A 27878-nucleotide genomic window follows, 5' to 3' on the forward strand; every position below is an offset into this window, starting at 1 on the left:
TTCCACTGAAATAGTTTCTCTCTCTCTCTCTCTCACACACACACACACACACACACACACACACACACACACACTGTCACATCAGTTTCTAATAAGGTCTACCACCCCCTGGGCCTGGAAAGGGCTGATTCTGGGTGGTTTATTACAGACTGCATTAGCCCTTCGGTTTTGTTTTCTGACGGTCACGTGACCAGCTTCACTTTTTCTGTTTTATAAGTTGTGCCTTTGCGATTGGTGTGTAAAATAAAATGTGCGTTAGTTAGAAACGTGTCTCAAGTCGGTCTGGATAATGTAGTCAGTATGAAAATGATTTATTTAGGCATTTCAAGTCATAAAACCCTCTGTAGGTTTTTCTACAGAAAGAAGAAGCTGAGTGGAGTGTTTGGAGAAAGGAAAAGCGAAGTGTTTATATGTCGTGGTGAGAGAGCGTCACATGTCACCCTCCCAAAAGCAGCAGGACCCTCACATAAAGTCACCCCCCCTCCGAGGGAAGCACGGTATGAAAGTAGGCCGTGTGTGTTGGCAGCCATGTACGTGCCGGGTATACTGGGTTAGGTGAAGTGGGGGAGGCGGCGGGCGTGGCTTCACAGACACCAGGTGGAGCGCGGTTAAGCCACTTCCTGCGAGCAGAAGAGCGACAGGCGGCGGCAGCAGCAGCAGTGGAGGTCTTCACCTTCCAGCCTTTTTTTCAGGGAGAGCCCCACAGAAAGTCACAGCACCCTTCCGCCCGGTCGCCGGCCACCTCCAGACGTCCGGACTGGGGAACTGGTTCTGAGTGAGCACCATCGAGATCATCGCTCCAGGAGAGAAGATGATGGGGCTCCGACTGACGGGCGTGTTGCTGGCGCTGGTGATCCCTCCTGCAGGTGAGTGGATGGGGGCTCAGCTGGTCTGATGCCCGTTGGTGCGATGAGAAGATGGCCTGGCGCCGTGGGCCGACAGGGTGGAGGTTAAAACCTCAGATCGGGCAGCTTTGGGTTAAGAGGAGCATGTTGTAGCTTTCGACTTTATTATTTTTTTTAAAACAAAACTTTATATAAAAGGTTTTAGTAATTAGAGACATAGTTTGAAAACTTTATGTAAATTCAAGTTCAAGATCTTATTCAATTCAGATCTATTTTAATGATCACGGTTTGGTGCGAAAAGCTTTGAGTAGTGCGGAGACAGAGGACGTGTGTGAGTTCCACTTGGGCGGAAATAAAAGCTCAGCCGTCTCGGGCGTACCTGACTTTTCATATGGTGTACCGTTCCAGAGGGACTGTTGTACACATGACTGTTTCCATCAAAACTTACCTACGGGCAAATAAACTAAGGGTTAAAGTAAGGGTTAACGAAGGTCATGATTAACTTAGAAATAGCACGTACAGCATGATTGCCTGTGTTGCACGAACATGAATTGCAAGTCACATTTATGGATATTTAAATTCTATTGAATTATCAAAACACATAACAAATTAATACATGATTAACGCTGCCTTCAAAATGCGTTTGTTATTTAGATTTTTTTTGGCCAGTCTCGTGCGTTTTCTGTCATTGTATTGGCTCCTCATGACTTTGGCCTGAAACCTATGGGATGCATAATCAATCGGGGCAGAAGATTACGGCATGACTGGTCCTGCAGGCCTCGCCCCTGAGGAGGGCGGCTGCTCGAGTTAACGTCTTCTGACAAAACTGATCAAGGTCACTTTTAAAGCAGTGAGAATTCCACCCAAGAATAAGAAAAGAGATGTTCACAGCTACTGCATCCCTGATGAAATGTATAATAATTACTTCTATAATTCACCTTTTGAATATTTTTAAGTGAAAAATTGTTCCCTCTTCATATCTTAATCCATCAGTGTGTGTGTGTGTGTGTGTGTGTGTGTGGCTTTTGCGCTGAAATGGTTAAATGGCTGTGGTCAAGACATGGATAAATTATGGAAACAGACAGTTGATGTGATGTGGAAGCAGAAAGCAAAAAAAAGGAAATGTGACCTGTCTTGAATTCGGTGGTTAAAACCTTACAAACAAGGCCTAAACGGAGCATGGAGCGGACAACCATTGAGCTCTCGACAGGGTCATGGGCACCCAAGCTCGATGTACCACAGTATTCAGTGAATGTGCACCTGATTTGGCCTCCAAGTTCCACATTCTCCAGATCTCCATCCAATGCATGGGATTGCTGATGAAGAATCTGCTGCTAATGGCAGATACCCCAGGAGATCTTCTCAGGACTTGTCATAACGGGGACCTGCTCAGTATTAGTTTTTTTGTGATGTTGATGTCTGGACCGGGGCATGCGAATCGTGATACAGTTATGAACCCGGGCTGTCTGTCGATTGGAAAGTGGCTCATGCAAAAAACCAAAGCAGCGCATGATTAAGAAACACCTTCTGGCTATTTTTAATGTTAGAAATATGCTGCAGGCCAAACGCAAATTTAGGAAAATTCTTTTTAATCCTCTTGGATTACTTTTTTTATTTTCAATACCTGAAAAGCCACACCATTGAAAAGAGCAGCGTTCACACACGGTGACACCGCAAACGTGATTTACGTTTCTGGTGGGTACATAATTTTCATGCAAAATGCAGAAATATTCCATAATTTTTCATGAGCAACAACAACAACAACAACAAAAAAGCCCCAAAACCCTGCACTACACTTAAAACAGCCCTGACCCTGAATCGTTCCATCACCATCATCACCACGAGGGTTCACCTTGGAAATTTGATGACAGCTCTCCTCCTCCTGCATCGCTTTTGGTCGCATGCATGTGTGGAGGTGTAGACCGAAAGGCACGTCGTCACATGTTTACCAGAAAATAAATTGGAAATGATAAATGCTCTGCGCTTAAAAGTTTGAGAAACTCTGTTGCATCTCATGCCCACAAAATTATACACGTTCAGAGTATTTTGCCATGATTCATATTGCGATGGTACAAACCATTTGATTTCAGGTTTTTTTTTTTTTTACACATTCCAGTAAAGTCGAAATTGCAGTGAGCGTAATTCAGTTGTGATTTTCCGATGGCAGTTCAACCAGACAGAAATGTCGGGAAGTTGGCATCTCAGTGGAGATCAAATCATTTTTCCACGGGCACCAGGATTTCAATATTTGCACTTTGATTCATATCAAGCGCAAACAATGATGTTACTTTGGAGTCTAACGAGTGAAAAAGAATTATAAGGCTCGTTACAGATGGCCAACTGGCAGAATTACAAAACTGCCATTGAATCCATAATTTATAAGTTATTGCAAAAATATTACTTATGGATCAAACATTATTAAATATTTTGATGTTTATTTCTATAATAAAATTTTCTAAACCTACACGTTTAGTTAAAAACAGGAATGATAGCGTACAACAATATAACATTTAATTAATTTCTTTAACCGTTCGTGTGAAAAAGGCTCGGGCGCATTTTTCAAGTGCGGCCTGCGGTCCTGTGAGGTGTCGGCTGAGGCGATGAGCGCTTAAGAAAACAACTTTTACTTTAATTACGCTTTTGTTCTTTACTGTTTTATGTGGGCAATTGCCCATTTATGTGGGCGAAATATGGGCAAAATACCAAACTCCCATTGAGTTTAATTAGTAATTTGTAGTAATTTAATCCTGATCCTGAATTTCTAAAGGTTATGTGGAGACCACACAATGACTTTCGGATCCAAAGTTCTTGCCATTGTTTTGTCGGACATTGGCAATTTGCATGAACTTTTTATATGTCATAATCGTTACCAAGTTCTATTGATCGCCGTGCAGTCCCTGAATGCTGAATGTGTCTTTTCTTTTCATCTTTATAACAAGCCAACGCATAACGTGCACCAGGCTACGGTACTACTGTCCATTTACTGCTGGCCATCACAGGGGGGTTGGCTGATAATATTTGAAGGCCGGGGGGTTTATTTCTCATTACTCACAAATATGTATAATTTTCGATGCCAATTCAACCTTATTTGAAAGATGACTTCTGTTATTGCTCTTGTTCCTTCTGACACTTTGTCAGTGGCTTGTATGTCTACTGAAATTATTCTGCATCCTCTACACACCTTATCTGAACATCAATCACAACATTGCATATTTCGGTGCTACATTGCTTTCTTCTGAAGCTGCACAGATGGTGGTTTAGTAATTTAATATCATTTTGCCATTTTAGGTGTGTGGACTCCCTTATTTCCCATGTCTGGAGGTCCAGCTCTCTGTTTTGAGAAGCCTTGTATCAGCCCATAATTGGGACTGAGGTGTGTCCCCAAATTGCTGTAGTGATTGTGCTCCTGTCTAGGGATTCTTCACTTTTATAGCCGTGTGTGTGTGTTTGTGTGTTTGCCTGTGAACTGTGAGTAGGAGGCCCCTCTGTTCTATATTTCCGCTGAAACACCTAAGAAACAGGAGCTCTCTACACGCTAACGTTCACTTCTAACACACACACACACACACATATACCGGGGTTGCCACAATATCATACCCATCAGTTTCCAGTATTCATGTCTGAACTCCTTCTTTCTGAATAAATAAGACTCTTTGTCACATTGGTAAACTGTTGATTGGAAACCATGTTGAAACTTACAGGCTGTGCGTATAACAAAGATCACCTTGCAAATACTATTGCTAAGTATAACCTTTTTTAAATATAATTATTCAAACCAATAATTCAGTTGATAAATGTTTAGAAATGTGTTCAGATTAAATAACTTGGCCGAAACAAAATGGTCCTAGAATGTGAACATTGGGGCGTTCCAGTTAGTTGATTGGAAAGTGTCTATGATGGAGGGCTGTAACAGATGCACGATTTTGCTTCACCATGTGAAAATTTGCTGAATGACTCCACCTTCCCGTCCATGTGCAGATCTGGGGCGGTCGCAGGTTTTAAAAGACATGCTTAACATGGGAATCGCGTGATAATATTTTTGCATGTGAGATACGGAGCGAATCAGATCGGTGACCACTTTGCCTGTGCATGTGTATTTTGTTGTGGTCTCAAAATAATTTTTGAGTCAAACCTGCATTAATTTTGTGCAAATACTTGACTTCCTTGACGTGTAATGACATAAAGGTGATTGTGATTTTTGCACAGGCTTGCATTTGGGATCTGCATAGAATAACCGTTACCAACAGTTACTTCTTTGTGGCCCACGGCAGCCCAGCGATAGCGCCAGTCCCATAACCTCTGGGCACATGACTGTATCAGCTACAAGCTGCCGTTTCCTGAGCTCGATATCACACCCTTGATCACATTTCCACTCCCTCCCCAATTAGCCCCAGGCAGTACTCGATGAAATAACTGGTTCTGAAGAAATGCTCACCGTCGCAACGAGGCCGAGAGACTGAGCCTGTTCGCTTCCTGTCACCTGGCTGGTTTATTATTAGACCCCGATGCACATTGTCTAAAGTTATGATGCGGTCGCTTTTTCTTGCACTTGTGCGGTGCTTGAGCGAGGAAAGCATTAAAAAATCTTGAAGATCTGGAGACAGTTAACATTTAAATGCTGTTTACTGTAAATGCTGTTTCTCGTCTGCACCATTACGAACTTTGCTGACCATCCGTCCATGCTTTACCTGGAGCAACATGTTGACGTGGAATAACCCTCATATAAAAGGTTGGATGGTCTATGCCACCTGTCCAGGCAGTGCTGTCACTACATTTCCCATGAACACTATGCAGTGGCGTATCATACATCCATACAGTCTGCATGGAGTTATAACGGTGATAACTTCTGCTATTCTGTCATCTCAGGAAAACAGTCCCGTCATTTTGGAATTGTAAATTATGTTGAGAGATCTCAAGACAACAAGAAAACAAATCTCTATGGATTTCCACAATGCAATGACCACAGATCAGTACAATCACAACTAGCGGTCCCCCTGTTTATAGGGTTGGCGATGCTTGGTAGTGTTGCGCAGCGGAATACAGGGGTCTACTTATGATCAGGTGGATGTGCATTTGATGTGCATATGATCAGGTGGATGTACATTTACATTTACAGCCTTTACCAGATGACCTTTACATCTACACCATTTCCCAGATCCAGAGCGAATTACAACCAGTAGTGACAGGAACAGTCCTCCCCTGGAGACACTCAGGGTTAAGTGTCTTGCGCAGGGACACAAGGGTAGTAAGTGGGATTCGAACCTGAGACTAACCGACCATGCTAAAATGTTTAAAACTAGCATGACGCTGTGTGATTGGTTTACAGATTTCGCGTACCCAAATGAAATGACAGCTTTTACCTCAGACCTGGGATGGTGGTACCATGGTACATGCTGCTGAACCACATCTAAGGTCAGAGGAAAGGGAAGTGGAGAGGTGACCACAGCACCCTGAGACAGGCGCTGAGAGCGAGATGCAGCAGTGCTTTAGATGGCCGAGTCCAGGAACAGCCCAGCCAGGCGGAACTGTGGCCGTAATCAGTGATTTAAAATGATAAGTATTTCAACAAGAAGAACATCGACTCCAAAATCTGGGCACCTGACTCCTGAGTAACTTTGCTGACGTCCTCTGTTAATGCAATTCCCAGTGATGCATTATGGGTACTAAAGGGGTATGTAGCTGGTCTCTTTGAGTGTCAAGTTCAAGTGTGGTAGTAGCAGTTCTTGTGAGTCCACTTGCTGGTGGACGCTAGTATTCCAAGCGTTTCATTTTTAAATATTTTAAGCATTTTAGGAGCAGACCTCCTTGTCAGTTCTGCTCATGGAAATGCTTTTAGTACAACATTATTTTATACCTTGAATGTGTGGACAGCTTATCTCGCCAGAGGGACATTTTATGTACAAGTTGAGGGAATAAGACGTTGTGTGCATGCTTCTTTTCTTGTGCAGGAGACAGAGGGCTGATGTAAATGCACCACCATGCACATAATCACCTGCAATATATTGTGACTAGTCAGGAGACGGAGATCAGCTCAGCGAGACGCACACAGTCGCACGGGCCGTCACACCATTCCAGCCTCGAGAAAGTGCTGCAGCTGAGAGAACAGCAAAGCTCGACCCAGCACCAGTCTCAGCGACCGCACACAGCGACATGGCACACACACACTCACACACACATGCTGTGTTTGCTGCTCGCCTCGTTTTCTAAATGTTTTCTGAAATAAATCACCGCAAATTGTCAATTTTCCTCATTTACCTCAAAACATTAATTGTGGGTATACAATTAACATGGGTTGTTGCTAAGGTAACTCTGCTAAGGAGTTAGTAGAAATATTTAAGGAGTTAGTAGAAATATTAACTAAATATATATATATAAAAAAGAAAACATAAAAAAAAAATCAAAATTATAACTTTCAGATATCCCTTATTATAACTTATAAATTATAACTTTTCATCCCTTAAACCTGTTCAGGGCATCTCCTGTGTTCCCTCACCCCACCAGAATATCTTCATGGCCTCTAATGGGCACACACACATGTTCCCAAAGTATGTGCCATTTACATTTTCTGTGTGTGTGTGTGTTCTGAATGTCTTTGTGATGTTCAAAATATTCCATGACAGTTTATGAAAAACACCTCCATCTCATTAGATTACAATATTACATATAATCAAAAACGACACAGAGAACAGCATCTTCATTTATACGGGAAACAGGTTTACCTTTTTTAAGTAAACGTGTATCTGTCGCCTGCGTTATTTGCATCCCGGTCTCAGCAGAGTGGCAATAAATTCAAATTCAAATTTTATTTGATACATTCATAGTCATACACGGTATGATATGCAGTGAAATGCTTTGGGGACTGCTACAGACCACAGCATTAACACCGTTGTGTAATTAACACTTTTTAAAAAAGCATCACCGTGTGAAAAAAAACACGACGTAAATAAAAAAAGAAATAAATCACAGAAGGAGTCCACCATTGCTAGAGTGAACATATTCATTAGAAACAGTGATTGAAAGCATTGCATGAAAATGGTAAAATAAACAAACAAACAAACAAACAAATAAATAAACTCCCATTCTCACCCACAGATGCTGGGATGGGACTGTACGACCCCCGACTCTGCTACGTCCTGGACGGATTCCTGCTGATCTACGCCATCCTGATCACAGCGCTCCACATCCGGGAGAAAGTGAGCTCTCCTTAGTCCCGCTGCTCCAGATCACACGGCTGATCAGTCCTAATCATCGCCTCTTTCTTTGCTTTCAGTTTTTTAAAAAGAAATCTGCGAAGGATGACAACATTTACAGCGTAAGTGCAGCACAGACCCTTAGCGGAAGTTGAGGTGTTGGGTTTATTTCTGATTTATGATGATGATGATGATGATGCTGATGGTGATGACTGGGATTCCAGGACTTGGCTGCAAAACATGACAACTACGACCAACTGACGAGACGAGATGTGGAGCGAGGCTCTGGCGGCCGCGTGAGTAACTCTGTGTCTGTCTCTGTCTGTCTGTCTGTCTGTCTGTCTGTGTCTGTGTGATTAGTAATTCAATAACGCGCTTCTGATGGTTTGGTCTTTAGGGTCGCAGAGCACCGAATGATGACACATACACGGTAAGAAGTGTTAAACACAGCGTAAGCACATTGCTGACAAAGTAAAAAAAAAATGAAAAAGCAAAATTAATAGTGTTTTTAATTACATTGTGATTAATCATTTCCTTGTTTGCACCAATGGGTCGAGATTATGATTACTGTTCACTCGCTTTTTAAGTTCTGGCAAAACGACTCGTCGCTCTAATGTTGAAAACGTTTTGTTTTTAACCCTCAGAGTCTGAACAAGCCCTCAGAAGACACCTACAGGTCCATCCAGACAAAAGATGTGAGCTTTTCAGTTTTAGCAGACAGATATATGCTATAATGCCATGGTAACAACTATGTAACAAATATGTTATATATGTGTAGCTGTTCCAGCCGGGCCATGAACTTTCACCCCTACCCTGACTCACCTCACCCTGGTTACCTTGATCATATTTACCCGTGGTTAAGTCTGTAAATGCCTCACCTTTATCTTGACTGCGTTTGCGTTTCCCTGTCCACTTGTTACTTGCTCTTGTGCGAGGCTTTTTTAAAAAGGCTTTTGCTTTTACCATGTTGTCCAGCAATTATAAATTGCTTAGATGTGTGTTTCTTGGCCTTGTAATTACAATCAGTAGTTACAGGGACAGTCCCCCCCCCGGAGACACTCAGGGTTAAGTGTCTTACTCAGGGACACAACGGTAGTAAGTAAGATTTGAACCTGGGACTTCTGGTTCATAGGCGAGTGTGTTACCGACTAGGCTACTACCACCCACTACCAACCAACCTGTTTATGGCCCTCACCGTACTTAAGGATTAAAAACTTTAATATGGTTTGTGATTGAATGTAACTTATGCTGATAGTCTCTGTAAGACATCAGTTGTTGATTTAAGTCTAGCCATGAATTTGTATGAAGATATAGTCAGATATTGACTACAAAGCACTGATGTATGTCGCTCTGGACAAGAGCGTCTGCAAAATGCCGTAAATCTAAATCAGATAAAAAAAATGTGGTGGAAATGTTAGCTACAGGAATTTAAGTCGTACATTTATATCTATGAAGTTGTGCATTTTGAAAAACTTTGGTTTGAATAAATGTATTTTCTTTCCATCTGCAGCGCCGCCGGAATAAAAATGAACAAGTGTATGAGGTGAGGATTAATTTTTCATAAAAGAAAAATTCAGCAGCTTATTAGCAGTAATGAATCTGGATTTCTGTCATATTCGAGTGAAATGACAGACATGGTTTATGGTAAAAGAGTTCCTTCCTACAGTCTTTGAACTTTTCTTTCTTTTTCTTTCTTTCAGGGCCTGAACGCCGCCACTAAAGACACCTACGACAAACTGCAGATGCAGCCCCTCCCCCCCGCCCGCTAACAGGGCCACTGGTGACCCCGCCTCCTGCGTCTCTCATCTTCCTCTAGATGGGCCCCATGGCAGCCGCTGACGTTGCGCCACAGTACTTCTTACTTTTGGACTTTCTGGACGATAGCACATCCGAATCAAAAATTTGCTTTAACGTAATTTTTTTCCCCAGCTTCTGATTTATATGACATATGAATATATGACACTGGCCAGCTGTATGGTCTTTTTAAAAAAGAAGAAAGGGAACATATTTAATTTTCATAAATGTATATAACTTGTTAAGAGTTGTGGTGCTTTAAACAGTTAGAACTACACCATATCTTTTTTGTGTTGAGGTCAGTAGTTCTATATACGTACATTTTAGATTTTTGTATTAAGACTGTGTTGATCAACCTCAAAAGGGATAACCATCTGTTGAGCCATTAATGCTATAATTTTAGTAGCCCCATAGAAATAATATATTTCAACCTTTTTTTTATAAAATTATGAATATTAGCAAATTGTAGAATGAACTGGCACCCTGTAGAAGGGATGGATGAGCTGGTGCCCATCCATCAAGCACTTTTTCTTATTGTCAACTTAGATGTAAATTAAAATACAGCATTTTCTAATAGCCTCATTTATTCATACATATTTTTTTACAAGCTTCTTAGAGTAGTTTTTGTGCAAATATTGTGCTGTTATTATTTTTTTACTTTCTTTTATTTTTATAAAAACCCATTCCTGAGAATATAAATCTGGTCTGGATTGTATTTATTTAAAGTAAATGCACTAATCCGCTAATAAAATGTAAAACCCCAGTGAATAAGACTTAGAAAACTTTAATGATGTATACAATCAAAAATACGTGCACAGATTGTTATATTAATAATAATTAATGATAAAAAAACAATAAACAAACAACAAAAAAAAAAACAGTAGACAGATGGGAGTAACACAGATGACCCTTCTTCTCCAGAAAACACAAAGGACCAATATCATCCTGCACATCAGGAATGTGACGACTGAGACTGAGGGCAGGAGAGTCCAAGCTGCAAAACCACCAAACTATAGCATTTAATAATAAAAAAAAGTTCTTAGTCATATTACTCACTTACTGGACAACATTTTCAATACTAAAAAAAAAAAAAAAAACATACAAAAGTCACAAAACCTTTCAATCGCTTCTGATTAATATTGAGTCAGTAAGGTGATGGAAAAAATGCTGCGAAACAAGTGACATTAGCCAATAAGAGGCGAGAAAAACGCTGATGGAAGAAGTGCTTTCTTGAATAATACAGAAGAAAAATATTACATCATTAAAAAACTTTGGAATTACTGCGCCTAGGACTCTGAAAGCTCGCTACATCTGCGTCACACAGAGACAAAGAGAGAAAGACACTGAGCGTCATCTTTGGTTTTCGTCCAGTGGCATTCTTTGTGTCATTTACTGACCTTTGGGGAAAAGCTTTTACAAGAGTCACAAAAACTAAACAGCGAGACTCAGACATCCGTTCAAATTCAAAGTGGGACACGCACACACACTTCTGGAGCACAGCTGACGAAAACCAAAACAACACACACGAAAAGCAAAGAACCCATCAAATGTATGAATGTGTGTGTAAGTAAAAGGTTAAGGAATACAATCTATAGTCTTTGGTGTACAGTGTGTGTATCGGGGGTATGTTCATTAAGGCCTACGATGAGGTAGTATGTACACAGACATACACAGGCACCTGCCACTGTGCTTTGTGTGTATTTATTCACCCTGTGTGTGTGTGCGTGTGTGTGTTTGTGTGTGTGTGAGAGAGAGATGAAAAGGATGAGAGACGCTGCTATGGAACTAAAACTTTTGAATTGACTCATGCAGGAGTATAAATCTTAAACCTCTTAACCTGCTCAATTAACCCTCCGACCAATCAAAAATCCCCAACACACACACACTCTAAGGCAGTGTACTTTTGAGTTACAGCATGATTAAGTAAGCCATCCATTTGAAATCAAAACCAACTATTCCAAGTAATGTGAAGAAAATAGACCAAAACAAAAAATACCCTCACACCAACCCTCCCTACCAAAAACGTAGTTAAAAAAATTTACATTAGTAGTGAAAGTATTTTTTTTAACCTTTTTCAGTAGAATATATTACATATATGTGTTAAAAAAAAGAGAAAGAACAACATATACCTTATTACAACACTGCACCCAACAAACACTACATTTCCCATAAAGCCCTGCAAACCAGGAAGTGAGGACCAAAAAAAAAAGAAAAACTCCATTGAGCAGAAAATTCAACTTTGGCAAACAGCTCTTAAAGTACATCAACATTATGGGATGTGAACCCGAGTAACGTTCAGTGGAGTAGTAGTACAAGTGACAGCAGCAGCAGTAGTAGTAGTAGTAGTAGTAGTAATGCTTCAACCACATCAGTAAATATTCTGATTTTTACATCTTGTATATGAGGAGGGTGAGGAAGAAAAAACAAAAAACAGTGTTTAACACCAGAGGTCACAGGTCATTCACACACCCACATTTGGGGTCAAAATCCCCCCCCCACACACAGACTGTTCTCTCAGGTCCATCCACATTCATTACCCACACCATGGTCCTGACGACATTTTCACTGCTATTCCGACATTGCCCCCTGCTGAATTTACATTCTTCTGCATCTTATACAAATCACAGAAGGGCACATAATCCAGAAATGCATACAATCACACAAACATACCACACAGTTGGGACGAATTAGCTTTGGTTTCAGCTTAATTCTGAATATAATGATTGATATTGGTCTGGGGTGTGGAGATGGATGCAGAAGACTGGGAGAACAATTTTGGGCAAGACGCCCCCCCCCCCCAATTTATTTACTTATATATTTTTTATTGCATTTTATCCAGTATTAAAACAATAGTTGGTACTACAGAAGATTGTTATTTATTTAGTTTTTGGTATTTCTTGAAAATCTGAAGACTTCTTCATCTTCTCTCTTAATAGATTGGTTAAAGTTAAATGCTTTCCATAGGAGAACAACCTCTATTAATTCAGACTGCCACACACACATACATCAATAGAGAGACAGAGATGAAGTAAACTCCACGTGTGCCAAGTAACATGTTAACCCTTATCGTTACTATAACAGGATGATGGATTTTGGTGAATTATCACTGGATACTGTCTCCAGTAAACTCCAGGTCTGTGGATATGATATGAGGAACTTGTCTAGACTATGACTAGGGATGACTATGCATGATTTTTATCTCATTTTAAAGCCTTCTAACCATTGGCAGAAAAGTGACATTAAAGCTGCATTGCTAAAGAGATCAAGACCTGCCAAGAAATCTCCAATGTTAATCCCATGACCAACATCTACGATGAAACAACATTAATGAGGGGATAAAAAAAGAAAAAGAAAAAAGGAATTAACCCTAATTTCTGCATAAAATCTTAATATATTTCTTTAGAGTCTATACAAGTCCCCAGAACCAAAAATAAAAAGCATTCAATAAAGAGATGCTTTATTGAGGGGGGCACCTTTTGAATTACTTCATCAAAAAAAGATTTCTCAAATCCACCATTCTGGAAAAGGACACATAGTGGAAGCATTTTTCTTCAACATCTCCATTTTTGGTGTTGTAGCAAATCAGGTGTTAATGTAGAAGTTAGGGATGGGGCATAGAGGGGTGAAGGGGAGTGGCCTAGGTTTCACTGGGCCTTGGAGGCAGTGGTGATGGTTTTGACAGGCACTGTCGCCGTGGTGATAGCGCTGTGGTGGGCATCAGAGGTCAACTGCAAGTTGAGGGCCCCAGATGTGGCCATGCCCCCAGACACTAGACTGACTGGATTGCTCGTCAGCAGCGACAAGCTCTGTGGGTTCAGCAAGAAGGGTGTGGTCATCAGGCTGGGGGTGGAGCCTCCATTGCTGGTGTTAGCGAACAGCATGTTGCCACAGCTGTCAATGGAAGTGGGGGGTAAGTTCCCACTGGATGCCAGAGCTTTGGATACAAGAGAGATTATCAAAATCCATATGCAGGTTCATAGTGACATTAAATGAAACTGAATTCTCTGTATAGTATAACAATGTAAAGGTCCAAGTAGCAGCATGGAGAAATCAGACCACTCACCTTGAATGGTAGCCAACGCAGTGTTGCTCATGATGGCTGGACTCAAGGTGTTCCCCAGGCCAAGTAAGGATCCTCTGTAGGAACAGACAGAACCAGGATGACGCCAAACAGGGTTTATCTAATATTGAGTTCCGCACAAAAGCCAACAGAAGGTTGGTAAAGTACCAAACATATACACACACACACCCTGTGCTGAGCTGTGGTGTGGTAATTAGCCCGGTGTTCAGTCCTGCTGCTGCACTAATAGCCGCCAGTCCAACAGAGGGAACTGATGTTATGGGCGCCATCTGGTGGGCTACTATAGCCTGTGTCACTGCAGTAGAGGAGGGGGTGAGCAACGGTGATGTCACATTGGGTGCAGGTGTGGCACTGGGTGCAGTCGTAGAGATGACCGATGTCCCATTGGTTGTCACTGCTGTTCCCAAAGATGTGCCTAAAACACCGGAGAAAGGCAAAGATTACTACAAACGTAAAATTTATCCGTAAGCCTATATCACTTATCTTCCAGCCCATACAAAAACAACGGGGTACTTCACACATACAATTGTAGCATGTATATGTTGCATGATATTCATACATTTATTTTTAATTAATTTCTTAAATATTCTTTGCAAACTTTGTCTCTAAAATCAGTTTTATTTTATTTCCTGACAACTGAAGCTAAATGTATGCAGAACAACACACCAAACATACCATTCAGAGTGAGGTTGATCGTAGTAGCATTTAGTGGTAAGATGGGTTTAACGGTCAGCGTGGTTGCTGGGCTGCTGGTCACCACTGTGGGGCTGGAGGCCTGAAAAATAAATACATTCATTCATTCATTATTGCTTCAGATTTCATGTACGAAGAATACGAAGCAAACTATAAAAGCAATGCAAAGAATATGTTTCTCCTCTCAGGAACCAGGAAAAGAGCCGGGAAATATCTCACAGATCCACTCACACCCTGGACACAGACTATTTAACCTGCTGCCCTCTGGCAGATGAGCTAGAAGCCAGAAATTCAGGACCAGCCAATACAGGAACAGCTTCTTTCCCCTCGCCGTCACAGTCATAGCAACTGCACTTTATGTACACCTGTGGTATTATTTCTGTAAATAAGCCTATATTGAATATTGTTGTTGTCTTATACTTGTGCTTGTGAGATGCCATCGCGCACATACTTGGCCAATAAACGTGATCAGAATCAGAACCAGAGAAACTGGATTGACACATTTCACAAACGGTGAATCTAAAATATTCCTGATTGTTTATGGATGTGAACACTGTTCAAAAAGAAATTAAAAGCTCAAAATAACCAAACAAATGGAATCCAGCATCATATAAGTGAGCATATACATTTAAGTGATCCATAGAGTCCTACGTTTTTTTTGTTTTACACAGAAGATAATGTGATGTAAAAATGGAACACTTGGAACAGTACAATTGGCTCATTTCAATATGGCCTCGAAGTGTAATCAATAAACGATAAATAATTGTTCTATGGCACACAGATGCACGTTTATTTATGTATATTTAGTATTTGGTCCACTTGGCCATTACGGTGGGCTGCGTTTGAGACGTACCACTGTTGCCGGAGGTGAATAGAGGGCTTTGATGGGGGTGGTGGTGCAGCTGCTGGGGGGGTTGATCCTCTTTTCCTTCTGCCGGCGGTTGCAGAACCACACGCGCACCACCTCCTTCTCCATGTTGAGGCGCTCGGCGATGCTGCTGATCTCGTCGGAGTTGGGCTTTTGGTTCTGCTTTAATAGTGCAAGAGCGCCACCTCAGCATGGACGCGTTAACAACAAGTCCAACAACCCCAGACCCAGCACAACTTCATAAAAGTGTGCATTAAACACACCTTCAGCACGAATAATAAAGACAGAAAAAAATCTTTTTTTCCTCCACCCGAAAATCCCAAATGCTTTAAATGTGCAACCTCTAGAAAGCTCTTCTCCAGGGCCACACGGATGTTGGTCTCGATGCTTGTTCTCTTCTTGCGCCGGCGATTGATCCCCTCCACTCCGGGAGAGTTCAGGGCACCACTGGAAAGGGCGGGTTCAGTGGGAGTATTCTCTAAAACAAGACATCAGAAGGCATTTTTCAAATCTGTAGTGAAAACCAGTCTAGGCCTTCCATCAAAAGTTTCAAAGAAAGACACAATAATTAGGACAATCCTTATAATAATAATAATAATTATTATTATTATTAATATTGGACGGCCCACCTAGAAATCTAGAAAGCTTTACTGTCCTGTCATGCACACAGTCCTTCACCAAAATACTCGGTTTTGCTTTCCTCCACTGGAAAGGCTGGTTTAGAATATGGTTATTTGCATGTTTATGTACAACTGAAATCAATATAGCAGATTATTCCATAAACATATGATACTGATATGGCCAAGTATCAGATTTTCCCCAGTTACCTGCAAAATTTGGTTCCCTTAAAGATTATAAAAACACACACAAATCAACAGCACACGTAACAGCATTACATTTTTCCATGATATGACATGTTTTGTACTAAGATGACTATTCACTGTTGGTAATTTGCATGTTCCACTAAAACATGATGCTTTCCCTCCCCATTATGACTGAAAGCTTTTTCCATCATAAAACAAAACAAAATACGTGAAACTGAAGTGATTGTCATTGTGAAACACTGCAGCAGAGCACACGGTGACAACAAAATGTGTCCTCTGCTTTTAACCATCACCCTTGGTGAGCAGTGGGCAGCCATGACAGGCACTCGGGGAGTAGTGTGTGGGGACGGTGCTTTGCTCAGTGGCACCTTGGCAGATCGAGATTCGAACCGGCAACCTTCTGATTAGAGGGCCGCTTCCTTAACCGCTAGGCCACCACCGCCCCCTGGTACATGTTCCAGGAGAGACCATTTCGACTGTTTGTGCTGAGCACAGTGTGAGTACAAGATAAAAGAAAATGGCCCCACTGGTTGTATCGGCACAGGAATACAGGACATCATAAATAGAAACTGATGCAATAACACAAAGTATGGCCTAAAAAAAAGAAAAGAACTGGAATAAAACTTTCCAAAACCATAAACAACATTTTAATTCTTTTGCAGAACATGACCTCAGGAAGCCACACACATAAACACTCACCTGCATCGTTCAGCCATTTCTCCAGCAGGGGCTTGAGTTTACACATGTTTTTGAAGCTCAGGTTTAACGCCTCAAAGCGCGAGATGGTGGTCTGGCTGAAGTCATTGCCGTACAGTTTGCCCATGGCCAGGCCTACGTCACCCTGTATCACACACACACACACACACACACACACACACACACACCATAGGCTTGGGGGAGAACCAAGTAGTGGAAGTATGCACAGCAGAACATTTCATATATGAACAATAATATAACATTCACAATGAAGTTCAATTTGAATGCATCATCGCTACTAATGGAATAAGAATAAGCAGAACTGTTTGTGAAGCTGAGAAAATGAGTAAATAACACCTAAAAACACACCACATTGACATGTTTAAACTTTTACTACTCAAATGCTCATAAAATATTATATAATCTACAACAAATTTAAGAGTTCAATCTAAAGGTCTCGTAGGAGGCTTTCTGGGGAGATGAGGTGAGCTAAGATAACAAACAACAGATAATTGAGATATTTTAACCTCTCATGTTTCAGTTGAACAAAAAGGAACTGTGTAGGCTTACCTGAGTGAATCCCAGTTTGATTCTCCGCTGTTTAAAGGCCTTTGCAAACTGCTCCAGTTCCTCAAGGTCACTGGCCTCTTCCGGAGTGGACACGTCAATGACTTTCGGGGCTGTGGGGGCCAGGGTCTGGGGCGTTGCGGCTATTGTGCGAGTGGGAGTTGCAGCCTGGAAGTGTGAGAGAAGACCACGAGCATTATGAACATCTGTGCTTTTAAAACTCAGCCAAAGAGGATCCTGGGAGTTGTGGTTCCTCACCTGTGTGGTGATGGCAATGCTGGGCTGAGACTGCATGAGACTAGCTTGACTTTGAGGTAGCGAAGTCAGAAGATTCGGGGCTTGCAGTAGACCTGCTGATAAAAAACAATTGGAGAAACTGAGACACTTAGAGGCAGAATGTGGTACGGCAGATAAAAATTTGAATGAAGTCTAATAAACCGTGTGCTGTGTTATTGGCTCCTACCTGTCTGGCCCTGTGCAGTAGGTGAGATGATGAACTGAGCTGGCTGGATGGGCGTTGCCGGATGCACCAGCACAAACTGCTGCAAGTTCAAATTCTGAGGCTGCAGCGGCTGTAAACAGAATCAAACACACAGTGAGACACACAAAACCAGCGGCACCAACGTGGGTGAATGTTTTCAAACCAGGCAGTAATAAAGTGTGGGTGGGCCATTCTTACTGATGCGATATGGATGGGCTGGGAGAGTGGGATCTGGGTGATGGGCGTGGCTGCAGAGGCAGAGATGGAGGCACCGGATGTACCATTCTGCTGTTGAACAGCAGCTGCAGCTAAGAGCTGAACTTGCGCCTGGTGGAGCAACTGCTGCTGCACCTACACACACACATTTGTACATGAGCCATATTTTATAATACACTGCTAATCTATTTGTTGCATTTTACTATGATTTAGAAATGGTTGTACTTTAATCTGATTACACATTTTGTGATCAATTATTTCAAAATCTTTCAACATTTCCCATTATATGTACTTAAACAAACAAACAAAACAAATAAATAAAATGTTAAAATAAAACCCTGGCAAATTCTAATACACTGATAGCTTTTCAATGATATTTCTAAAATAAGCCACTGACTGATGTGAATCTCCTGCACATGTGAGTCTCCTGCAACTCCTGGACACCCAGAAGGAATTTATCATTTTTAGCCACAGGAATAGTACTAGGAGTCAAAAGTAATGGATAAATTTACAGCAAATTAATTGTCGGCTTGAATATCATGATCGCGTCGTCCCTAATTAATGATACGATTTAACATTATAAATACCCTAATGATTTGCATCTTATGGACCATCATGGCCATCATTTACAAGTCATTGTAAGACTCCGTGGGGTGCCTTATAAAGCATCATGAACAGTGCACTGTGAACGGGGACGTTGAAAGCAAACCGTTCAACTGCACACTAATGCTGCCCCGCTTCATTTCGGCGTCATTAAAGGACGGTCCAAAGGGAACCGCAGTTGGCTACCGGCAGAGGAAAAGCTCATTATACAGTCGCATGCGTTCTGCACCGATTTGCATACTCTCCCCCCCGTCTGTTTGCGGGTGGCTGCGGAGCTGTCTAATTAGCATAGGACACTGATTGCCCGCTCGCTTCCCGAAAGATAACAGGCACCAAGGCGCCTTTTTATATAAACGATACAGAGCGGGCTCAGGGGTGCCGGCACACTCCGGCCGAGCGGACAAATTCTCCCAAAGCGGCGATAAACGGTGGCAACGAGGTGCCGGAAACGGACGCCGACAGTCCATTAGCAGATGTACGGTCTCCGCCGGCGAAAAACAGACCCACTGCAGATATACGACACTCGTCCACACAAAAGAGACGGGACAGCGTTTTCCTCCGTCCCTAGTCGGTCCCCAGGGGACCCAGTGGCCAGCAGGAGAGCAGCAGTTCAAGGATAGATAAAGGGAGCTGGCCTTAAAAGTAATGACGGTTACGAACGGGTAGAAGGACAAATTGTCACGTGTAGGGCTGTTCGAACTTAAACCTTTGACGGTAGATGGTATATTTTGCGGTATATAGTTTTAATGTAACTAAATGTAACTGTTTTTGAAATGGTAATTTCGTACAGTCTTTTTATCAGCATATGGCATAACCGTATAAAACAATATCTGGCCAATTCTACTGAAAGTATTCAACAGTAGAGTTTACATTAAAAATATTGTCAACAACATGCCTGTTCATATTTTATCATGCAGTCATTTGGGGATTCCAACAGGCTTGGATGCCCCGTGGTGCCCAAACGCTGGTTCCGCGCCTGCGGTAGTACGGTTTGGGTGCAGACCCACGCCCTTAGTAAACCCGGAAGTGCACAGCGACCGGCGGATTACTGCAGTATTTTTAATACAGAGTTTAAAGTATCTTTAAACTCTGTATTTATGGATTACTAGTCCTTTTTAGCGATACTTAATGCCTTGCCGTTTTCTTTTTTTTGGAAAACCCTGCCGTGTGCTCGGTGCTCTGGCTCGTGCTACAAGTAGGCGTGGTTGTGCGCAGGTGATGCGACATTTTCACGAGGAGCGGATATTACAGTAGTAGAGCGGTACAATCCAAATCTGGCCAAAAGCATATCGCATAAGCCCTGGCCATGTGTTTAACGTAGGCATGTTGGCTGCGTGTGTTTGTACCTGCTGCAGTAAGGCTTGGGCTTGCACGGTGGTCATTGCGTTGGCAGGCTGCACAGTTGGCTTCTCCAGGTCCAGGCCATTTGCTTGGGCACCTGCGGCAAGAGGGGAAGAAGGAGGAGACCTTCGTCTTCAAAACACACACACTTCCAGCAACGCGTCAGATGAACACTTTTGCAGGTCTGAAAGAAACTACCCAGCCAGGTGCCAACCCCCGTCTCCGCCCTCTACATCCTCCATCAGACTTCTACTGGATTCTGGAGAAACAAGGCAATTTAATCAAAACCACTATGTGTCCACCGTTACTGTCCAACGGGCTCCACCAGCATGGGTCAGATGATGGTCATTAGCACCGATGCGGGCTGGAAGCACAGATGTCGGGAAGAGAAAAAACTGCCCGTCCTGTTCCCAAAGCACCCAGCTGTCACGCGCATCGCCAGCCAAGTAACAGTCGCAATTAATGAAGGATTCTAGCGGATATACCAAATTAACACCAAAAAGAGCTCATAATTATCACAAGGTTCTCCACCCGTAAAATCGGGTATTCATATTGGAATCAGTTTGATCTACATAAAGCACCCGGAGAGCTTCTAGTTCACATTTCACCACAACAGTCAAACAGGTGTCATCCCACTGCTTGTTAAAGCTCCAAACCGGAACACACAAAGACGGCTTGATTACGGGAATCGTACGGTCTGTACGCCGTGCATCACTGCATAAGGACCCAGACTCACCGTTCATGGTCTTCTCAGCTGGGAGAGGCTAACGCAGGCGGTTCTTCAGAGCGACGAGCGCGAGAGAGGCTCTCCTCAACAACCCGCTCCATGCGAGAGAGCGAGTGCACACGGCAAACGCTCGGGCGCGATGTCACCGCACGCCATGATGCAAGCCATTCCCCCCTCTCCCAGGAACGAGGCGGAAACAAAAGACTGCAGCAGGTAGAACCCATAATGAGAGAGTTAATCAGTATGCGGATGATTAGAGCCGTATGCAAATTTCACAGCCGTGTGCAAAAAAAAAAAAAGAGCCCTGTTGCTCGTTAGCGAAGCGTGCCTTTGAAGTTCCGCGAGCAATTCATTTCGCCCGGATCCCTGAAAGCTTTATGCATAATTCAAACCGCTCCGATGAATATTTATCAGCTCATTAGCATATTAATTTGATAGCTTTTAGGGTGTGGGTGGCTGGTTGGAACAACACCGGGGAAAGAAGTAAAACAAGCCCAATTACCAGCCGAGCGTGACAGCCGTAATTACTAGAAGGGGAAAATATATATTTTTGGGTGTGCAGTTTCAGAGCGTCACCTCAACTGGACGGCTGTGTTGACAGTAGAAGGCGTTTAACCCCAAAATGCATCATGCTGCCGTCTCATTCATTTCATGCATCCCATACATTTTACACGTTACTTCACATGATCTTATGAAATGCAAGAATGAAGGTCTTGTTTACCCACTTTGATTTGCTACAATGAGCAGAAAAGCTGTCAGCATTCAGTCCGCCCTCACATGGCTGCTTCAGATGTCTGTGGAGTCAGGTGAGCGCGGACTGAATGGCCACCTTTTTTCTGCTCACTGGAGATAATCTAAAGCCACTTTCAGAACGAACGTTTGTGCTTCTTAAAATATGGCGAGCTTGCCGCCATATTGTCTGGTTTTCAAATTCCCGATAATGTCGTGTTGTAGGCCTCTGGCCACTCAGAGACTGGTAAGATCAGCCTTTTCTCCATTCCTGCTTGAGTGTGCTTTGAAGGGGCAGACCGTATTGGTCGTACAAAAATACATGATGGTGTGTAGCTGTCAAAGCTCAACATATTTCAACTTTGACCACAAGTTGACGCAGTGCCAAACTCCTACCTCAGGCCACCCTAGTCACTACCAGCACTACTTTTACAGCAACGTCATTATGATATCATCGATTATGTTCTGCACTGCAATGCAGAAGTGTGCATCAATTATAAATATAGATAATATGATCTTCCTCCATTCCCACTTAATGTACGTGTTTCAAATGGGAAGACTGAAAACTGCCTGCTTTGACGCCTTGGGTCTAAATTCGTAAAATACAGACTCTCTGCAACCTTTTCTCCAAAGACAACTCCAAGCACTTCTCATGTTCGGTCTGAAAACGGCCGTAGCCCGCCGGGCGTGTGGGCGCACGTATCCCCCCTTGCAATCATGATATTTGTCTAATGAAAAAATTGTTCATCCCTATAGACTTGCCGCTTTGCACTAACTGGGATGCTTTTAGTAGATACTCATTTGCTAAATACCCACCATCAACGACCCAATTGTAAACTGCAACCCTGAGGAGACCATGTCACCCTGCTGAAAAGTCAACTTAAAATGTATGCATCAGCCTCAGAAATGCCAGTGGAAACGCCACATCACTCACATCACCACGAACAATCACAAATAATCATTAAATAGCAGACACTCACACGCCGAACGAAAGCCACCCTTTGTTTACTCTCTGTGGCCGATCTGTGTGCGTGGAGAGTAAATGAGTATGTATAACAGACAAGGACGCCCCCTGAGCGCCCATCACTTCGCAGTCGCTTTTATCAGAGTACCTGCTGCACTTTCATTCCCAGCAGGAGCCAACCCCCTAATCCCAGCATTTTAGCTCAATGTTCTGTTCATGGCGCCGCTCGGGAACAATGATAGAATAATTGCGTGTCGTAACCTTACCCTCTTGATGTACCCTAACCTTTTGTTCGGTCTCAAAGTACTTCTGAGAATGTGAACGCTAACAGGATTTTGAAAGTACTCTGAATGCTCAGAAGAAAACATCAGAAGACATTAGGTTGCAGCCCATCATCTGTTACTAAGTTCAAGATTAGTTGAACAGACAATTAAACCAATTAAGGAATTCATGTTTGTCTTCTTAATAAGAAAAACAATAAATATATCTCAGCATATCATAAAACAGATCTCAACCCAACTCAGAAGAACAAGAACATGAAAAACCAGTGGGAGATTTATGAAAGAAAGGTGAAAAAATACATTTACATTTTGCTGCTGTATGTGGGGTGGAGGGGGGTGATGCTTGGAAGCTAATTGATGCACAATGCGCTATGCAAATTGGGTAATTAATAGAATTTTAAATGTGCAATTAATTAGTCTTTCATGTTATCGAAAACAGGGCTGCATAATGCAATGGAGATAAGAGAGGGGGAGCGAACGAGAGAGTGGTACATGGGGAGAACCGAAATTAAGTATTCAAATAAGAGAGGCATTCAAATTCAAATATGCAAAACATTCATACGATTGCGGTGAACTGCGAGTGTGCGCCCTTCATCAAAACTTCCCAACTGTCATTAGAATATAAATAAGTATTTCACTGAACGCACAGGAGGACCCATATAGGCACTTCACTTGAGGCTCATAAATATTCATAGTGAATTAAAATAAAGGCTGAGTGAACCCGGTTCTTGCTCGCTACAGGGCTGAAACTGTCAACTGCCAGAACTCTGACGGCATGCAAACCTGAACATTTCAGGATCCCGAGACCATTAAACATTGGGTGCAGAGGCTGGGGCAAGGACATCAGGACCAGGACTACCAGAGGGACCAAACCCCCACACCCAGTCCCACACCCACACACACCTGTGATTAACGCCATACCAGCCTGCTACTCAGGGAGATTATTATGCAAATTGTGTGCATTCACTTAGCATGGATTTTCTTTCCAGAGCAAAATAACCTGTTTCCCCACCCCCACATCCTCCCCCCTTCAGATAGAACTGTTCTAATTTTGGAACTTCATTTGATTCTTTCACTTCAAGCAATGTGTGGAAAAAAGCACATAAAAAAAGAAAGAAAGAAAGAAACTTCACAAGTTTCAAAGTTCATTCTGTTGGCCTTGCCCTACATTCTGAAAGTCACAAATGGCACTGAGTTCATTTAAATATAAATTACCCCTCCGCCCCAGTCAAATGAATATTCAAATTCCTCACCAAGCCGATAGAATAAGAGAAAGCGGCGCTCACCTGCACAAACAGATGTGCTGTTTATGTATTCTGGCATGGGTGAGGACAGGCGAAATAAAAAAAAAGAACTCTGTCGCTTTATTGTATTCCTAAAAGGATCCTTGTGTGCCAAAAGGAAAGAATTAATTTCCATATAAACATCAAAATGAAATAAAACTTCACTAACATTTACCGGTCGAAGATCATGGTTAAAAAAATGGATACTAGGCTTCCTCATTTAAGAATATGGAAAATGATTCAATACGTAAATAATTTACCAGTCATATGAATCATTTTTATTTACATATTCATATTAGACATAGGGTACTGATAATTTAGACAATCTATTCAAAGTATACATTTCATTATAAGACAATTGCATGTATCTTATTTATTTTCTTTTCATATTATGAGGCAGTGGCATTTATTGCATACTGTGGAGAGTAGCGTACTAGCTGGGAAGATCAGAGGGAAACCCTGACAGGACGTCCACGTGAAGGCCACCTGTGGAATACTTTAAGACCCCTACATGGCATCCTGAACCAGACTGTGTTGAAACTTTCCCACGAGAGCAGCACAAATGAATCCCTGGAAACTGTGCCAACCGTCAAAGTAGATGATAACTTAATGACTGGACAGAAAAAATATATTATAAAACTATAAATCAATATCCAAAGCCATAAGCGTGATTACGGTTGGGTACTGGAATGTGCTGAGCTCACAAAGTGACCCACAACAGTCTTAATGGTGTCCTGTGATCATGAAGTTTGAGTGGTTGTGGCCTAGTGGGTAATACACTCACCTATTAACCAGCACACCACAAAGTCGTTTGACCAAATGCGTTGTTTATTGAAATGACTGGGAAGGAATCGATGTTGGCCAGCTCTGAGGAATCCTTCTTGTGAGGCGTGGCATTATGTGGATCAATACAGCTCCTCTTCAAAAAACGTTGTTGCTTTTTATAGCCTTCTCAAAGTCGGACTACCGGCAACCTCATGCCGAACGTGAAATGCGTGTCCACACACGAGGACGTGCTCTTTTGGAGGTTCTTTTTGTTCCCTGTCACTGTCAGACATTAATCATTCATGGCGGGCATGTAGGTACCTGATGAATATTCATACAGGGCTTTGTATATTTAAACAGCATGATAAGTAATGTTAGGGTCATGCCTCTCCCATCCAAAAGGAAATATGTTTTTAAATGATTTAACAGGATGGTCCTTAAATTCACAGTCCCCTCTACTTTAAAGTGAAAACATACAGCCAGTAACAAGTTCTGAAAATGGTTTGTTTCCGCATCCAATTGCTGGAAAGAAATAAATCTGAAGCAAAATTCTCTGACTTTATTGCATCTTTAATATGATGAAAAAGCTAAATTGGTTTCTCTCTAATTGTTTTGACAAACAAAAGAACAGGTCTAAAAGGGTCAGAGGTCAATAGCAGCTCAACAATAAACAGCTATGATGAGTGGGTAACTGCATAATTATTTCTATTTTCCACATGCATGGTGAAAAAAATGAAAGTACTCATCGTTAATTTAGGCAAAAATACCATAATATTTTATGCACTAAATGTTAAAAAAACAAAACAAAACGTGTTTGTACATTAATGGGGGGACTTTTTACAACCTCTACATAAAACAGGATTTCCTGAAGTTCGACAGCCTCAGGGCACGCGGTAAAAATTCCTCCCTCGTCTGGCTGCAGGTAACGTACACTAAAGCACACAGAAAGCCCTCTACAGCATTACCTCTATAGTCAAGAGTGCCGTTGGGACACGTAGCAAGCTTGTCTGGACAAGCGAGCAACTGCCAACCTCCGGAGGCTTTTAGGAACGTTCAGGCTTTGCACTGTCAACAGAATCTCAAACCTCAGAATGATTTTGAAACAGCGCCGAGGGGCAGCAACCAAACAATTTGTAAAGGCTGAAACTTTAGCAGCAATGGTAAGGATTATTCACCCTGTGTAATCAGCACAAAAAGCACAACACGATTCAGGAACAGTTTCTACCCCAGTGCCATCAGGCTATACAACACATAGTATGCACTGCACTGTCACTTAAATTATGCACACTCACTTTTTATGCAACTTAGATATATTCTTCTGTGATTTATTTATTGCTGCTGCACTTTGTCTTCTATGTATCATGTTCTATGTTCTGTCTACGTGGGAGGGGTTTTCAAGTAAGAATTTCATTGTGCTCTGTATGCTGCACTTAGTACATATGACAATAAACTTCAACAAAAGAATTCAAATGATTATTTATTATTAATAATAATAATCATTCATTGCAAACGCATAACTTTGGACCCCTGATTCCTACTTTGAATTAGATTAAGTTATCAATCAGTCTGTAGAGCAGAAATGAGTTCATTAATCTCCGGCCACTTGTTAATCGAATGATATCTAAAGATACCAAATGACAAAAAAAGAAAAGAAAAGAAAAGGTTTTGCCTGGCCCTAATAGTTTTTCTGTAAATGGTCAATGAATTTCGAGTAAAACATACTGGAAAGAAAACAAACAAACAAACAAATAAATAAATAAAAAGAACATTCCAGAGAACAGTTACAGAAGTGGACTGGAAGCAATTGTTTTTGCAATTCATTCTGACCAGTGCTGCACAAGCTAATAAAAGGTTATGATTCCATGCTCGGAATTGGGTGAGCATTATCCAATAATTCACAAATAAATATATTGGAGGGCGGGAAGTGGGAACGTCACTCCGCCCCCATCCCATCCTCTGGAACAAGTGCGGCCTTTGTTAGGCCACCTGTTGCCGCAGCGGCTCCACCTGGACTCACAATCACTTTACATAACCATCAAAAAGGAGCTAAATACGTGCAGAAAAGACACGTATTACATACCAATAACACAGCGTTCTCGCGTCTTTCCTTTCACTCAGAACAAGGGTCGCATTTCACGTGAGGCTTGACCCCTGACCCCTTACTTTTTAACGCGACCGGACCATTGCGAAGGTCACGTGTAAGGTCACATAAATTATTATTATAATATATTTTTTTACGCCGAGGGCTGAAAACATGTGCACGCAGGTCGCGAACTCGTATCTGCTGAACCGAGCGCCCCTTCCCCGCGACTACTTCGGGGTCAACGTAGCCGCCAACAAACTCGCCGACTCCGCTTCGAACTGGCCGCCGGGAGGGAGGAGGAAAAAACGCGGCTGGATTCTCCCGACTTACTAACGCGCATTAGCCGCGCCGCTAGCCGCCCGCTTACTGACGCGTTCGCGGCGCCCAGCCGCGCTCTTAGCGCGACTACCGCAGCGCCGCGGCCGCCGCGTTACTAATAAAATATGCTAAAGCGTCGACATGAATATGTAACGGCGGAGCGCGGACGGCGCGGCGCACACAAAGGAGCGGCGGCTCGGTCGTCACGCCGGCGCGTAAACGTCCACGTTCCCGCTCCGCGGACGGCGGGGAGAGGAGGAGAGGGGAAGCGGGGGGAACTGGCCGGCGCGGCGGCCTCCGACGCGTCCGCGGCGGGCGGCGAGATATGAACGCGCGGATATGAATATGTAAAACGCGGCGCCGATTACCTGGCGCCAGGCGCTCATCTTGACTCGCTGGTCCTCCGTCCGCCATTTTGAATATTTAGCGCGGATCCGGCCCTTTTCGGAAAGGCTTCCCCGCAGGCTGGCGGAGGCGTTGCAGCAAAAAAAAAAAAAAAAATCCCCTTTCGCCGACAGGATTGTACAGT

The 27878-nt window shown here is 42.6% G+C and overlaps 2 protein-coding genes across 4 annotated transcripts; one reads left to right on the top strand and one right to left on the bottom strand.

Moving 5' to 3' along the window:
- The first annotated feature begins 566 nt into the window (after positions 1-566).
- Positions 567-10597, top strand: cd247 (CD247 molecule). Of its 2 annotated transcripts, XM_028954770.1 has the most exons (9): positions 567-866; positions 7317-7390; positions 7938-8038; positions 8116-8157; positions 8260-8331; positions 8433-8465; positions 8680-8730; positions 9546-9578; positions 9736-10597. In XM_028954770.1, the coding sequence occupies exons 2-9, from the start codon at positions 7366-7368 to the stop codon at positions 9802-9804; spliced, it is 426 nt and encodes a 141-aa protein (XP_028810603.1). In that variant the 5' UTR covers positions 567-866; positions 7317-7365; the 3' UTR covers positions 9805-10597. The 2 variants fall into 2 exon arrangements, with proteins under 2 accessions (XP_028810603.1, XP_028810602.1); XM_028954769.1 differs by lacking the exon at positions 7317-7390 and having other exon boundaries at positions 577-866.
- Positions 10598-27797, bottom strand: pou2f1a (POU class 2 homeobox 1a). Of its 2 annotated transcripts, none has more exons than XM_028954768.1 (13): positions 27718-27797; positions 20205-20296; positions 18238-18390; positions 18022-18130; positions 17817-17908; positions 17562-17726; positions 16995-17136; positions 15813-15949; positions 15457-15633; positions 14586-14685; positions 14079-14325; positions 13893-13966; positions 10598-13763 (listed from the first exon to the last, which is right to left on the bottom strand). In XM_028954768.1, exons 1-13 carry the CDS (start codon positions 27761-27763, stop codon positions 13474-13476), a joined length of 1824 nt encoding a protein of 607 aa, XP_028810601.1. In that variant the 5' UTR covers positions 27764-27797; the 3' UTR covers positions 10598-13473. The 2 variants fall into 2 exon arrangements, with proteins under 2 accessions (XP_028810601.1, XP_028810600.1); XM_028954767.1 differs by having other exon boundaries at positions 17817-17911.
- Between the last annotated feature and the right edge of the window lie 81 nt (positions 27798-27878).

The sequence above is a fragment of the Denticeps clupeoides genome, chromosome 15, assembly GCF_900700375.1.
Source record: "Denticeps clupeoides chromosome 15, fDenClu1.1, whole genome shotgun sequence".
Classification (NCBI taxonomy): Eukaryota; Metazoa; Chordata; class Actinopteri; order Clupeiformes; family Denticipitidae; genus Denticeps; species Denticeps clupeoides.

What these genes read in the sequence shown, in the direction of transcription:
- pou2f1a (XM_028954767.1), bottom strand. Translation starts at nt 27,763, where the DNA reads ATGGCGGACGGAGGACCAGCGAGTCAAGATGAGCGCCTGGCGCCAG. An exon ending in AGCCCATCCATATCGCATCA is followed by an intron (nt 18,131 to 18,237) that starts GTAAGAATGGCC and finishes TTCTGTTTACAG; the next exon opens with CCGCTGCAGCCTCAGAATTT. An exon ending in ACACCACAGCTCAGCACAGG is followed by an intron (nt 13,967 to 14,078) that starts GTGTGTGTGTGT and finishes CTGTTCCTACAG; the next exon opens with AGGATCCTTACTTGGCCTGG.
- cd247 (XM_028954769.1), top strand. Translation starts at nt 812, where the DNA reads ATGATGGGGCTCCGACTGACGGGCGTGTTGCTGGCGCTGGTGATCCCT. An exon ending in CGCTCCACATCCGGGAGAAA is followed by an intron (nt 8,039 to 8,115) that starts GTGAGCTCTCCT and finishes CTTTGCTTTCAG; the next exon opens with TTTTTTAAAAAGAAATCTGC. An exon ending in AAAATGAACAAGTGTATGAG is followed by an intron (nt 9,579 to 9,735) that starts GTGAGGATTAAT and finishes TCTTTCTTTCAG; the next exon opens with GGCCTGAACGCCGCCACTAA.